Here is a 15564-nt window from a genome sequence, read left to right on the forward strand (position 1 = left end):
GCCACCGCGCCTGGCCATATTTAATTTTTTTTTTTTGAGACAGAGTCTTGCTCTGTTGCCCAGGCTGGAGTGCAGTGGCCTGATCTTGGCTCACTGCAAGCTCTGCCTCCCAGGTTCACGCCATTCTCCTGCCTCAGCCTCCCAAATATTTGATCATTTTTTAAAGGAGGGGAAAGTTGACCGAAAGTGCCTATAAATGTAGAAGAAACAATAAACTTGGGAAGCCATGATTTTGCAGCTTCACGGTGTAACAATGAATCTACTCATTAACTGATGCTAAAACTGTTGGGCAAATGGTTATTGGAAAAACTTGATATTTGTGGTCTAAAAGAATGACCTCACACATGCCTTAATTACTCCACAAGGAGCAAGAGACCTTGACCATGGAGGAATTTCGCAGACCCGAAGTTGACCACTGGTTAAACTTCATGTCCTCACTCATGGCCACGCTGATGTCCTGCACCTCCTGCTGACTTGTCACCTCCCTTCACCATTGCCCCAAACATTTAACCAAGGATCCAGACTGTGGGACAGTCTAAGGAAAATAGGAACAGACTTTTCTTTCTTTTTTTTTTTTTTTTTGAGACGGAGTCTCGCTCTGTCGCCCAGGCTGGAGTGCAGTGGCGCGATTTTTAGTAGAGACGGGGTTTCACCGTGGTCTCGACGGGGTTTCACCGTGGTCTCGATCTCCTGACCTTGTGATCCGCCCGCCTCGGCCTCCCAAAGTGCTGGGATTACAGGCGTGAGCCACCGCGCCCGGCCAGGAACAGACTTTTCAAAAACACCACTAAAGAATTAAAACCCACCAGGTGATGTGTGGTTCAGTAAGGCTCTGAGGTTGCACAGGGCATGGGACTGGCTGGCTGGATGGGAGGGCTGTGGCTAACCTGGGGCTTTCCCCAGGTTTCTCCAATGTACATAGGTGTCCGTGTTTGCCAGCATACAGGTGTGTGTGTGACACGGATATGTCATCGACAGGAAGGCACAACAGCACTCATGCAGAGGAGGTGGGTGTCCTTAGACTCAGCAACGACTGCCAGGTGCGGTGGCTCCCAGCACTGTGGGAGGATTGACTGATAACTGCACCAGTTCCCCCTTCCATAGGCTTCTGCGCATCTGAGCCCTGGCCAAGAGTCCGCAGAGACAGGCAGGAACATGGAGAGAGGAGCACCAGGCCCGGTTGAGCCGTGGAGGGGGCGGGGTGGGGGGAACACGTGCAAGTGCTGTCCATGACTGGCCCAGGTGCTGGGAGCTAAGCACATTCGACGGCTGCGAGTCAGGAGGGCAGCTCCTTCTGAAAGCCTGGAGCTGGTGGCACGTGGCCCTGGTGGCAGTGAGGCCAGGTACTTTCCCTGCTGCGGCGGCTAGGGATGAAGGTGTTTTCCGAGACTTCCACCAAGCCCCTCCTCAGCATGCGTTGGTGCGGGAAGTCCTCGAATGCCTGTGGGTGGGTCCGCAGGAGCTCCGGTGAGACTCAAGTACGCTCACCCCACGGTTCTGAAACCGGTCTCCCGCCTTTCCTACTCTCAGGTTTAGGGACCGTCTCAGCAGCCGCAGGGCTGCCAGATATTGCACTCCCATTTTAGGATGAAGGAAATCAGGTCTAGACTGAGGGTCACGAGCCCCCAACACCCAGGGAGGATTCGTACAGGGGCGGGGGGCCTGCCCCAAAGCATAAAGGTCAGGAGGTGGACGCTGACCACAGGGACAGGTGCGCAGGGAAGAGGCTCAGCTGCTGGAGTGGAGGAAGCCGGGAGGGTAGGGGGAGAGCAGGGCACCTAGGTGGGGACTGGTCCGGGAGGAAGCGAGGACGGCTGGGACCCCGCGGCTCAGTGCCGCTCACTGGGGGTGACCGCGCGCCCAGCCCCGGCCCAGCCTGGCCCCGGCGAGCCCGTCGGAGCCGCGCTTCTCAGAGGCAGAGGTCAGCCGCGCTCTCCGGGTCGCCTGGTCTGGCGCGGGGTTAGGTGGCCCCAGGGCGGGGCCGGTGCGCCGTGGGCGGGGAAAAGGCGGGGCCTGGCGGGACCCGGAAGCGCGCTGCGGCCCCGCCCCTAGGCCGCGTGGCTGCGCGTCCCGGCTGTTGCCGATAAAGTTGTTTGACGCCGGGCCGGCGGCGGGTCACGTGAGCGGAAAATGGCGGCCCCGGCAGGCGGCGGAGGCTCCGCGGTGTCGGTGCTGGCCCCGAACGGCCGGCGCCACACGGTGAAGGTGACGCCGAGCACCGTGCTGCTTCAGGTGCGGCCGCCGGCCCGTGGCGAACGGGTGGGCGGGTGGGGGGGGGGGTGCCGCGCCGAGGCCCCGCCCACTGCGGTCGGCGTTCGGGTGTTCGGGGGCGGGGCCTCGGCGGCCAATGAGCGGCCTCCTGCGCGGCGGCCCCGCCCCCTGCTCGCGGGCACCTGCGCTTCCGCGGGGGTCCCGGGGGTCCCAAGTGGGGGGCGGGTGGCGAGCCCTCCCAGGGGTGAGGTAGGAACGGCGCCGCGTCTCACCCCCCTCGAGTACTCAGCGCCCGGCCGAGCCCAGCTCGCGAGGGCGCCGGGAAGAGGGAAGAGTGGAGCCCTAGACCCGCGTTCCCATCCCGGGGTGCCCCCGGAGCGGGAGCCCGGGTTGCGCGGTGGCAAATGTCCCGGCCGTGGGGCCTGGAAGCGATTTTTGCCGAGTCACGCACTGCGCTTTTAGTCGGGCACCTTGTGACCTCGAATCAATTACATGTGAAAGTACTGGCCGGGCGCGGTGGCTCACGCCTGTAATCCCAGCACTGTGGGAGGCCGAGGCGGGTGGATCACGAGGTCAAGAGATCGAGACCATCCTGGCTAACACGGTGAAACCCCGTCTCTACTAAAAAATTTTTTTAAAAATTAGCCGGGCGTGGTGGCGGGCGCCTGTAGTCCCAGCTACTCGGGAGGCTGAGGCAGGAGAATGGCGTGAACACGGGAGGCGGAGCTTGCAGTGAGCTGAGATCGCGCCACTGCACTCCAGCCTGGGAGACAGAGCGAGGCTGCGTCTCAAAAAAAAAAAAAGTATTTACTGAGCCTCTACTGCGTGGGGGACCATGAGGACCCGAAGGTGCACACGACTCGGAGTTTGCGGGAGCAGCCCACGGCGTGGGGTCGCCGGGCCTGGGCAGGTGAAGGGTGCAGCCAGGAGGCTGTTGGTGCCAGGCATGCAGAGTGCGGAAGTGGGGCACTCCCGCAGAGACTGCGCGGGACCCCTTGGTGCCAGGGCCACGGCTTTGGCTCATGGAGAAGAGGGGCGGAGGAGGTGCAGGCAGTGGGAGCAGGTGTACAGAACCGTGCCAGAGCCAAGGGGTGGCCTGTGCTGGGCAGGTTTAAGGCAGGTTGCAGAACTACAGGGTTTGAAGGAGAGCCCAGGGTGTGTGCCAGGAAGATGCCCGTGTTGCGGTACTGCAGGGGAACCCTGAGCGGAGTTTTCCTACAAAACTGAGGGTATGGTGAGGAAGGGAGAGAGAGTGGACAGGATTTGCAGGTGAGAGCCTGCAGCTGTTGCAGGGACCGTCCATAGTGTGGTCTTGTGCTTGGCTTTGCCTGAGCAGAGCCACCTGGCTCACCAGGAAGCTGAGTGCTCTTGGCTGGCCTGGCCCACCGCGCCCGCCAGCCCTGCGCACTCAGTGGTTCACGGTCCTTTCATCTCATCCCCAGGTTCTGGAGGACACGTGCCGGCGACAGGACTTCAACCCCTGTGAATATGATCTGAAGTGAGTTTGCTGCAGCTCAGCGGCAGGGTCTGAGTATATCTGTGCCCCTGCCCCCTGAATATACTGGCTCTCACTTGGAAAAGCCCCCAGGTGGTTTTAAACAGTCATATATTGCCTCCCAGCTCTGGAGACCCAAGGTCTTGGCAGGGCCACACTCTCTCCGAATGCCCTAAGGGAGAATCCCTCTTGCCTCTTCCAGCTTCCCATTCCTTGGCTTGTGGCCGGATTGCTCTCTGTCTCCAATTTCTTGTGGCCTTTTCCTGTTTTCTCTGTGTCTTGGGAAGACCCTTGTCATTGGAAGACCCTTGTCTTTGGATTTTGGATCCTCTTGGATAATCCAGAATGATTTATCATTACATCTCCAAAGACCAGGATACCCAGTAAGATGTTCAGACTTCCTGGGGGTTAGGACATTGACCTGTCTTTTTTGGGGGGAGCCACCATTCAACCTCCTGTAGGTTTTATGGCATTGGGTTGCATAAGTTCCCAGTGGGGCTCTGAGGGGAAAGAGCTGGCCATGGAGAAATAGGATGCCCTGAAAACTGCGGGTGGATCTCTGCAGTCTCAGCCCTGGGAATTACACGCACGGTTCTGTGTGGGGGTATTGTTCCCAAGACAGGGCTTCTGCCAGACTCTCAAGGAGTCTGAGCAGAAGGGTCAGAGCCCTCATATGAGTAAGACATGCATGTCTATCCCACACGCAAAGCTTTTTACTTTAAAAACCTGTTTTCTGTTTTTTTTTTTGAGACAGGGTTTCACTCTTGTCGCCCAGGCTGGAATGCAGTGGTGCGGTCTCAGCTCACTGCAACTTCCACCTCGTAGGTTCAAATGATTCTCCTGCCTCAGCCTCCCAAGTAGCTGGGATTAGAGGTGCTCACCACCACACCCAGCTAATTTTTGTATTTTTAGTAGAGACGGGGTTTCACCACGTTGACCAGGATGGTGTAGAACTCCTGACCTTGTGATCCGCCCGCCTCAGCATCCCAAAGTGCTGGGATTACAGACATGAGCCACCGCGCCTGGCCTTAAAGACCTGTTTTTATAGTACAGTTGTCCTAACACTGGGGGCAGAGAGCAGGAGACTGTCCTCCCGGCCTTGCCCACCCTGCCTTACGGGGCTCTCCTGGGAGGAGTTTCTTAGGGGTGATATCTGCCAGGTCATTCCAGTCTTCTACTTTGTGTTTGGACCATGTGATACTCCCAGGACCTGTGCTCTGAGTGCCAGGTGGTCTTGGGCTTCCTGCCGCTGACCTTCCCACCATCCTTCTCCAGTCTCTCTTGTCAACTGAAGAATGAGGTTCATATGTTTGGAAAGGAGGGCTTTATTTCTCATAACCGGTTGCAGCTTGCAGGGTGGCCATTCTAACAGGCCAGGAAGTGTATAGCCTCCAGCCAGAAGCTAGAAACTGACACTTCAAGAGAGGGAAGAATAAGACAGGGATTTACACCGAATGGGGTGGCTGATACAGACGTACTTAATACACTATAGGAGGATCGTGAGTATTCACGAAAGGAGAACTGTGCACACAATTGAGCTTCCTGCCTCTCCATGGGTCCTATGTTCAAAAATTGGCAGCGCCAGCATGACCTGAGGGTGGAATTTTTGGCCTCTGAAGTCAGAGGTGAAGCAGGCTGGGCGAAGTGGCTCATGCCTGTAATCCCAGCACTTTGGGAGCCTGAGGCAGAGGATTGCTTGAGCCTAGGAATTCCAGATCAGCCTGGGGAATGTAGTGAGATCCTGTCTCTACAAAAAAAGTAAATAAATAAATAAATGGCAAACCAGCGGACATGAAGACCCTGACCGTGCCACAAAAACCCTGACCATGCCACGAGAACCCTGACTGTGCCACGAGAACCCTGACTGTGCCACGAGAACCCTGACTGTGCCACGAGAACCCTGACTGTGCCAGAACGACTCCATGGTTGGTGGTTTCTTATCAGGAAGAAATACCTGTGGGTTGTTTTGAAGAAACCGCAAGAGAGAAGGGCCTGGCGGAAGGTTGGCTGATGTCAGATACCAGCCCAAGAGTCTTTGGAAAGACTGCTTTCTGTTTATCCCTTAGGGAAGACAGCCTGTAGGCGTGTCTGATCTCCCACCCAGCCATGGCCAGGAACTCAGCTTTCAAGGTTTCGGGGGTCCACTGGGCCGAGAAGAGGCCGGTTCAGTTGGTTGGGGGCTTAGGGTTTCATTTTTATTTCTTTTTTATTTTATTATTATTTTTTGAGATGGAGTCTCGCTCTGTCACATAGGCTGTAGTGCAGTGGTGCTGTCTCGGCCCACTGCCACCTCCGTCTCCCAGGTTCAAGCGATTCTCCTGCCCCGGCCTCCCGATAGGTGGGATTACAGGCATGTGCCACCGTGCCCAGCTAATTTTTGTGTTTTTAGTAGAAACGGGGTTTCACCATGTTGGTCAGGCTGGTCTTGAACTCGTGACCTCAGGTGGTCTGCCCACCTTGGTCTCCCAAAGTGTTGGGGTTACAGACATGAGTCACTGTGCCCTGGCCATTATTTTGAAACAGAGTCTTGCTCTGTCACGTAGGCTGGAGTGCAGTGGCATGATCTCAGCTCACCGCAACCTCTGCCTCCCGGGTTCAAGTGATTCTTGTGCCTCAGCATCTTGAGTAGCTGGAATTACAGTCACGTGCCATGCCCGGCTAATTTTTGTATTTTTAGTAAAGACAGGGTTTCACTATGTTGGCCAGGCTGGTCTCAAATTCCTGACCTCAAGTGATCCACCCGCCTTGGCCTCCTAAAGTGCTGGGTTGATAGGTGTGAGCCACTGTACCTGGCCTCATTTTTCTTTCTTTCTTTTTTTTTTTTTTTTTGAGATGGAGTCTCGCTCTGTCACCCAGGCTGGAGTGCAATGGCACAATCTCGGCCCACTACAACCTCTGCCTCCCGGCTTGAAGCACTTCTCCCACCTCAGCCTCCCGAGTAGCTGGGACTACAAGCGTGCACCGCCACGCCTGGCTAATTTTTGTATTTTTAGTAGAGATGGGATTTCACCACATTGGCCAGACTGCTCTCAAACTCCTGACCTCAAGTGATCCGCCCGTCTTGGCCTCCCAAATTGCTGGGATTACAGGCGTGAGCCACCATGCCTGGCCCATTGTTACTTCTGATTGCTCACCTGCCCGTGGTCTGTGTGGTGGTGTCTGGTGGGAACCAGTGAGTGCGATTTTGAGGCAGGTCCTGCAGCACCATGGCCATGTTTTCAGGTCTCCTTTTCCTCTGCTAATGGTACCGCTTGCTTACAAAGCACAGCCAGTGCAGAGGAATGCAGCCCCTGCATGAACAGTGCCCTCCTCTCCAAGGCTCCCAGCCTGCCTGCCCTCGGGTTCCCCCCATCTGCTATCATGTCTTGCCCTAGACATTTCATGTGGCAAATCCAGAGTCACTTTCTGGCCAGTATTGAAGATTGATGGCAAAGTTTGTTCTCTCTTAATTCTTCCAGATGCCCCCAGGCTGTCTAAACTCTCTTCACTAGTTGTCTTCAACAGCAGCTTGCATTTCCAAAGTGGGGCCAACCACTTTGAGTATATTCAGATTTCTTTTTTTGAGACGGAGTTTTGCTCTTGTTGCCCAGGCTGGAGTGCAGTGGCACGATCTCGGCTTACTGCAGCCTCTGCCTCCTGGGTTCAAGCGATTCTCCTGCCTCAGCCTCCGAGTAGCTGGGATTACAGGCCTGAGCCACCATGCCTGGCTTTTTTTTAGTATTTTTAGTAGAGATGGGGTTTCACCCATGTTGGCCAGGCTAGTCTCAAATTCCCGACCTCGGTGATCCACCCTCCTCAGCCTCCCAAAGTGCTGGGATTCTAGACGTGAGCCACCGCGCCTGGCCAGCCGAGTTTTCTGTGGTGGCTCCAGCTGTGATGGCCGGGGGCTGTGATACCCCTGCGTCTGCAAGTGCAGCAGCGTTCACGCCCCAGTCGTTCTCTCTCTGTTTTCCAAGAGTCTGCACTGGAGCTGTCAGCATCCCAGACTCCGAAGGAGCAACCCCCTCGGTGCGCCCCAAGGCCCACTTCTCCCTTTTCCCTGTTCCCTTCTGCTTGCAGGAGGCCCCATGTGATCAGGGACCTGCCTTGTGCCTCTGCAGTTCACGACGTCCTGCTGTTGGGGAGCTGCCATAGGACGTGGATGGCGGGACGTGGATGGCGGGACGTGGATGGCGGGATGTGGATGGCGGGACGTGGATGGCGGGACGTGGATGGCAGGGCGCGTCAGGGTCTGCAGGGCAGCGAGTGGGTTCTGGTCTGTCTTGCAGGTTTCAGAGGAGTGTGCTCGACCTTTCTCTGCAGTGGAGATTCGCCAACCTACCCAACAATGCCAAGCTGGAGATGGTGCCTGCTTCCCGGAGCCGTGAGGGGCCTGAGAACATGGTGGGCTGTGCTCTGGGGCAGACTGACTGTGGAGCACAGAATCGTTCAGCTGGCCGAGGACGGGGGGCGGTCGGGGGTGCTGGGGAAGGAGGGACATGAGTCTTAGCACCAATTCTGCCTTCCCTGGGTTGGGTCCAAGCAACTTTCTGTGTTTTGTTAACTAGCGACTGAAAATGAGCATTTCATGTTTTTTTTTTTTTTTGAGACGGAGTCTCGCTCTGTCACCCAGGCTGGAGGGCAGTGGTGCAACCTTGGCTCACTGCAAGCTCCGCCTCCCAGGTTCACGCTGTTCTCCTGCCTCAGCCTCCTGAGTAGCTGGGACTACAGGCACCTGCCACCATGCCTGGCTAATTTTTTTGTATTTTTAGCAGAGACGGGGTTTCACCGTGTTAGCCAGGATGGTCTCGATCTCCTGACCTCGTGATCCACCCGCGCCGTTTTTTTTCTTTTTTTTTCCTGAAACAGTCTTCCTCTGTCACCCACGCTGGAGTGCGATGATAGGATCTCGGCTTACTGCAACCTCCGCCTCCTGGGCCCAAGTGATTCTCCTGCCTCAGCCTCCCGAGTAGCTGGGATTACAGGTGTCTGTCATCGCGCCCAGCTAACTTTTATGTTTTTAGTAGAGACAGGGTTTCACCATGTTGGCCAGGCTGGTCTGGAACTGCTGACTTCGTGATCCACCTGCCTTGGCCTCCTGAAGTGCTCCCAAAGGATTGCAGGCATGAGCCCCCGTGCCCGGCCCGCATCATTCTTCGTGTGGAAGTTTTACTTGCTTTCTGGTGGGGTCAGTTGTGCCCTCCCCGGCTTGGGGTGTCAGCAGCATTCACCCACCAGCCTGACCACCTGCTCATAGAATTGCCCAGAATGTTAGAGCCCAAAGCGCTGCATGGATGCCGCAAGGGCAGCCTGTGATCAGGGCACTTTGGGAGGCCGAGGTGGGCAGATCACCTGAGGTCAGGACTTTGGGACCAGCCTGGCCAACATAATGAAACCCTGTCTCTACTAAAAATACAAAAATTAGCCGGGTGTGGTGGCGGGTGCCTGTAGTCCCAGCTACTCGGGAGGCTGAGGCAGGAGAATGGTGTGAACCCGGGAGGCGGAGCTTGCAGTGAGCCGAGATTGCGCCACTGCACTCCAGCCTGGGTGAAGAGCAAGACTCCATCTCAAAAAAAAAAAAAAGTTGGGATGTTAAGATATAATGGACCTGGCGCGGTGGCTCAGCTGTAATCCTGTAATCCCAGCACTTTAGGAGGCCGAGGCCGGGGGATCATGAGGTCAAGAAATTGAGACCATCCTGGCCAACGTGGTGAAACCCTGTTTTTACTAAAAATACAAAAAGCAGCTGGATGTGGTGGCACACACCTGTAATCCCAGCTACTTGGGAGGCTGAGATGGGAATCGCTTGAACCCGGGAGGCGGAGTTGTAGTGAACTGAGATCGCTCCACTGCACTCCAGTCTGGCAACAGAGTGAGCCTCTGTCTCCAAAAAAAAAAAAAAAAGATTTACCATCTCATGTGGTTTCTGAGCGTCAGGAATCTGGGAGCAGCTTAGCTCAGGGTGTCTCCTGAGGCTGCAGTCAGGTTCCGTGGAGCTGCAATCTTTTGAAGCCTCCACTGGGACACGAGGAGTGTCTCCAACACAGTTCCCTCCCGTGGCGCCTGCACATACCTGCACACACACCGCACACAAACATGTGCGCGTGCACACACCCCCCCACACTCGCACACACATCTGCACACACACACATGCACACACCCACATACCCGCACACAAACATGCACACACACACACACCTGCACACACCCGCACACACCACCCACCCATAGAAACATGCACACACCTGTGTACACACGCACACACCTCCACACACCACACACACATGCACACACACCTGCACACGCCCGCACACAGACATGGACATACCTGCACATGCACACCCACACACCTGCACACATACCTGCAGACACATCTGCGCACACACCTGTACACACCCACGCACACGTGCTCACACACCTGCACACCCACACACCTGCACACACACAGGCACACACACCTGCACACACTCTCGCACACACATGCACACACACCTGGACACACCCTCACACACATACATCTGCACACACCCTCGCACACACATGCACACACACCTGCACACACCCTCACACACACCTGGACACACCCTCACACACACATACCTGCACGCACCCTCGCACACACCCGCACACACACATGCACAGACACATGCTGGTGCAGCCCTGCCAGGGAGCCTCCATGGCCCTCACTCCAGAGTACACAGGAGGGCAGCCTTCTCCGTGGGGGTCAGCCTCTCCCCGGAGGCCGGGGCAGGGGCAGTCGCCATCTCTGCGTCTGGAGAATCAGCCTGGGGTTTAGACGGAATGGTTGCCTTTCTTCCTAAGGAAGTTTCTCACGTCTGGTACTCTCCAGGTTCGCATCGCTCTGCAGCTGGACGATGGCTCCAGGCTGCAGGACTGTTTCTGTTCAGGCCAGAGCCTCTGGGAGCTTCTCAGCCATTTTGCACAGACCAGGTGAGCCTCAGTGGGCCAGTGGGCTCTTCCCTACCCCGTTTGGTGGGAAAGCTGTTGTGGTTACTGGATCTGGTCCAGAGCTGAACGCCCAAGCTCTGTGCTGGCCTGTGGTGCCTCTGGGCACTTTGCACTCCTCGGTAGAGGAGGGGTGTGTGGGCTGCCGGTTCACGAGCAGCAGCCTCGGGGATGGGCCGGTCACGGCTCATCATTCTGAGCTTCATGGGCCCAGCGGCCCAGCCTTGCCCTCCTAGAAGAGCAGGGATGTGCTTCTGTCGTTGTGGGGGCCTGGTGAGTGCCAAGGGGAGACGTTTGGTGCTGGGGACAGGGCTCCCTGTGCTTGATTCCCCTGGATGGGCTCATAAAGTCTTTTTTTTAAGAGGCAGGGCCTCACTGTGTTGGTCACTTAGGCTGCTTTTGAACCATGGGCTCAAGCGATCCTCCCATCTCAGCCGCCCAAACTGTTGGGATTACAGGCGTGAGCTCCTGTGCTCCACCAGAAAATCTTCTTTTTTTTTTTTGAAACGGAGTCTCGCTCTGTCACCCAGGCTGGAGTGCAGTGGCGCGATCTTGGCTCACTGCAAGCTCCGCCTCCTGGGTTCACGCCGTTCTCCTGCCTCAGCCTCCTGAGTAGCTGGGACTACAGGCGCCCGCCACCACGACCGGCTAGTTTTTTGTATTTTTTAGTAGAGACAGGGTTTCACCGTGTTAGCCAGGGTGGTCTTGACCTCCTGACCTCGTGATCCGCCCGTCTCGGCTTCCCAAAGTGCTGGGATTACAGGCGTGAGCCACCGCGCCTGGCTAGAAAATCTTCTTAATAGTAATTGGCTGACTGGGCACAGTGGCTGACACCTGTAATCCCAGCACTCCGGGAGGTCGAGGCTGGCGGATCGCTTGAGCTCATGAGTTCGAGACCAGCCTTGGCAACATAGTGAAACCCCTCCTCTACAAAAAATAGCAATGTTAGGCCAGGTATGGTGGTGCGTGCCTGTGGTCCCAGCTACCCCGGAGGCTGAGGTGGGAGGGTCACTTGAGCCCGGGAGGTGGAGGTAGCAGTGAGCTGAGATCACACCACTGCATTCCAGCCTGAGTGACAGAACGAGACTCTGTCTCAAAAATAAAAATAAAAACAAGTAATTGGTGTGTATCAGTTTCTATCTGTCGCTTAATGGTTTAAACGTTGTTCCTGAATGTGTAAAAATGGGCACTTTGTCAATTTGGGTCTTTTCATTGTGGCTGGAAGTCTTGGTTGACAGTAAAAGGCTCAGTCAGCAGAATGGAAGGATTCAGGGCTGGGGTTTGCTGTGAGCCTGGGAGGTTCTCACCCTCCCTGGGCCTCGGTTTCCTCACCTGTGCCCCAGCTGGTGTGTGGATGGAGTGAGTTCATGTCTTGAGGGCTGAGTGTGGGGCCTGTGGGAAGGTGGCTGTGCGTCGGGCACTGGGAAGGTGTCTGTGCATCGGGCGCTGGGAAGGTGGCTGTGCATTGGGCACTGGGAAGGTGTCTGTGCATTGGGCGCTGGGAAGGTGGCTGTGCATTGGGCGCTGGGAAGGTGGCTGTGCGTCGGGCGCTAGGAAGGTGGCCAGGGCCAGGCCTGCTCCGGTCTGACAGTAGCACCACACTGGGAAGGTGGCTGTGTGTCGGGCGCTCCTGGTGGCCCCAGGCCGGGCCTGCTCCTGCTGTGTGGCACAGGTGTTGCATTCATGGGTGAGGGCACTGAGGTCTGCAGGTTGGGTCTCAGTGGTCATGGGGATGGAAGCCATCCTGGCAGGTGTTGGGGTGAATGGAGACCTCTGGGGATGGCAGCGGGTTAAGGATAAGCACAGAATTTTCCCTCCAAAACGCAACTCAAACAACAGTGATGGAGCCTAAGAGCAAAGCCGAAGCCACAGGCAGGGGTGAGCGAGACCCGAGGCAGGAGGTGACAGAGCCTAAGAGAAAAGCGAAGCCTCGGGCAGGGGTGAGCGGAACTCGAGGCAGGAGTGGCACCAGGCAGGGAGTCGGGTGACCCCAGGCACTGTGTGGGTGCTGGGTGAGGACTGGGGAGCCCGGTGCCCTGGCTCTGTGCTGCTTCCTGAGAGAATAGTGGCAGAGGGCGAGAAGAAAACCAAACAGCACGGGGAACAGAAGTCAGGAAAGATGAACGTCCTGAAGGAAATGTCCCCGGGCTGGGCAGTGCCCCCGGGCATGAGCAGAATCTAATGCTCCCACGGGCATGGGTGCTTGGTGAGGGCCGTCCTCCCTGGCTGTGCTGTCAGTCCTCAGATGGGGATGGAGGTGAGGAAGTGGCCCGGAGTAGCCTGACGCTGCCACTGGGGAGGAGCCCGAGGGTGTCTGGAGAGGTGGGGCGGCCATTGCGGTAGCATAAGCCTCTTCAACAGACTCTAAACCTTGTGTGAAACTTAGTTTAAGAAGCAACAGGTGTGGCCGGGCGTGGTGGTTCTGGAGGTGGCTTTGGTGGTGGCTATGGGGGTGGGTTTGGGCGCTTTGGAGGAGGTTGCAGCGAGCTGAGATCGCACCACTGCACTCCACCCTGGGCAATAAGAGCAAAACTCTGTCTCCAAAAAAAAAAAAAAAACAGTAAAAAGAAACAACAGGTCTGGGTGCGGTGGCTCACCCCTGTAATCCCAGCACTTTGGGAGGCTGAGGTGGGCGGGTCATGAGGTCAGGAGTTCGAGACCAGCCTGGCCAATATGGTGAAACCCCGTCTCTACTAAAAATACAAAAATTAGCCGGGCGTGGTGGTGGGCGCCTGTAGTCCCAGCTACTCAGAAGGCTGAGGCAGAAGAATTGCTTGAACCCAGGAGGCGGAGATTTCAGTGAGCCAAGATTGCGCCGCTGCACTCCAGCCTGGGCAACGGAGCGAGAGTCCGTCTCAAAAAAAAAAAAAAAAAAAAAAACCAAACCTGGAGCAAGTGGGGCAACTCTTTCGAGAAACCGGGACAGCAGGTGGTGGGGCCATTGGTAGTGAAGCCCGGAGCCCTCAGCCTGGCACCCTGGTCTGTGTGGCGGTGTGGGTCTGTCTCCGGGTGTGTCTGCACGTACATCTCATTTGGTGAACACTCATGCCTGGGGTGCAGAGTGATTTGTGGCTGACTCTTATTGCTAGTGAATATGCTGTGGACGTCTTCCTGGAGGGTCCCGCACCTGTCACTCCTCACAGCCATGCTGTTCCATCATGTGGGTGTCATGTGGGTGTTGCGGGGTGTCTGGCTGTGTCTCAGGGCATCCCGGGCAGGGCTGGAGCAGAGCCTGCAGCTGGAGGCCTTTGCACCTGGTCACCCACCCCAGCTCCTCCCGTGGGCTAAATTCCAGAGGTGGAATTTAAGACAGGGTTTCCTTACATTTTATCTCTGGGACGGGCATGGCGGCTCTCACGTGTAATCCCAGCACTTTGGGAGGCTGAGGCAGGCAGATCACCTGAGGTCAGGAGTTTGAGACCAGCCTGGCCAACATGGTGAAACCCTGTCTCTACTAAAAGTACAAAAATTAGCCGGGTGTGGTGGCAGGTGCCTGTAATCCCAGCTACTCAGGAAGTTAAGGCAGGAGAATCACTTGAACCCAGGAGGTGGAGGTTGCAGTGAGCCGACATCACACCACTGCATTCCAGCCTGGGTGACAGACTGAGACCCCGTCTCAAAAATAAATAAATAATAAATAAATACATTTCTAAAAGCTCAGACCCAAGCTTCGTCCCAGAAGCTGGAGTTTGCTAACCATGGAGCAGGATGTGGACGAGGTTTCGTGGTGGGTGGCGTTGGCGTTGCCAGCCCCACGGTGAGGGTGGAGTGCCTCGTGGGCTCTGTGCTGGAAGCTGGTCCCCAGCAGGTCTGCATGAGGGAGGAAGGCTCTCTCGTGCCTAGTGTTCCTGCACTGGCCCAGGAGGGTTGGGGAGGCCTTGGGAACTCCAGGTGTTCGCAGAGTGGGACAGGTGGGAAGCTGTTGTTTCTCCCTTCGTGTGTTTCGGAGGAGGTCTGAGTCCAGGGACAGTGTGCTTGGAAGGGGAGTTCCATGGCTGGGGACTGCAGGCCTGTAGCCTGCCCAGGAGTTGCCCTGGGACAAAGCCTGCTTTGTGTATTTGGGGACCCCTGGGTGATTTCCTTGGATGGAGACCGCCACATGTTTGAAAGGTCGCAGCTCCACTGCAAGGGTGTCACCATAGCACGCAGCCCTGGCCTGACCAGCGACTCGAGCAGCAGGGGCCTTGGGGATGCCAGTGAGCCACATGTGTCAGCCATGGAGGTGACTCACGTTTTCTTTTCTTTCACCCAGGCTGGAGTGCAGTGGTGCCATCTTGGCTCACTGCAATCTCCGCCTCCCGGGTTCAAGCAATTCTCCTGCCTCAGCCACCCGAGTAGCTGGGATTACTGGTGCGCGCCATCATGCCGGGCTAGTCTTTGTATTTTTTTAGAGACGGAGTTTCACCATGTTGGCCAGACTTGTCTGGAACTCCAGACCTCAGGTGATCTACCCCACCCTGGCCTCCCAAAGTGCTGGGATTACAGGCGTGAGCCACCGCACCTGGCCAGTGACCCACTTTTTCTTGTTACCGCATTAAAGAAGAAATAAAAATAGGTGTCATTAGCTTTAGTAATATGTGTAACTAACTCAGTATACCCAAAATACGACTTCCTGGACACGTAGTCAGTAGAAAAGCAAGCCGTCTCATGCTTTTGTTGTGCAAAGTCCTTGAGACCTGCGTGTACTGTGCACTTGGAGCGTCTCGGTCTGGGCCGGGTCCTCGTGGACTGGCCGCTCCTCCGCTCTGCCTCTCAGGCTCTGCCGCAGGGAGACAGGAGACGGAGGCTGCACACTGCTGGCTTCAAGCTTTCCCATTTTCCCTGTAATCTGAAGGTTCTGCCCAGCAGAGGGGTGTGAATAGCCACACTGAGTTCTGGGGGACACTGTTTCCACCTGCCCGGTGGGCCTGTGT

At 56.5% G+C, this 15564-nt stretch overlaps 1 protein-coding gene across 14 annotated transcripts in view; it reads left to right on the forward strand.

Moving 5' to 3' along the window:
• Positions 1-2112: 2112 nt before the first annotated feature.
• Positions 2113-15564, forward strand: part of ASPSCR1 (ASPSCR1 tether for SLC2A4, UBX domain containing) — a 43549-nt gene continuing 30097 nt past the window's right edge. For 4 of the 14 annotated variants that reach the window (XR_012426347.1, XM_074020967.1, XM_074020971.1 and 1 more), the window contains exons 1-4: positions 2113-2232; positions 3654-3709; positions 7766-8089; positions 10536-10636. Coding sequence is in view for 12 of the 14 variants with exons in the window: in XM_074020967.1 (XP_073877068.1) it covers positions 7862-8089; positions 10536-10636 (329 nt within the window). In the remaining 2 variants the exon portion in view is untranslated. Of the gene's footprint in view, positions 3122-3653; positions 3710-7765; positions 8090-10535; positions 10637-15564 lie in introns of all 14 variants that reach the window. The other 10 variants (XM_074020968.1, XM_074020966.1, XM_065532155.1 and 7 more) reach the window with 5 other exon arrangements.

Source organism: Macaca fascicularis, chromosome 16 (assembly GCF_037993035.2).
Source record: "Macaca fascicularis isolate 582-1 chromosome 16, T2T-MFA8v1.1".
Taxonomy (NCBI): Eukaryota; Metazoa; Chordata; class Mammalia; order Primates; family Cercopithecidae; genus Macaca; species Macaca fascicularis.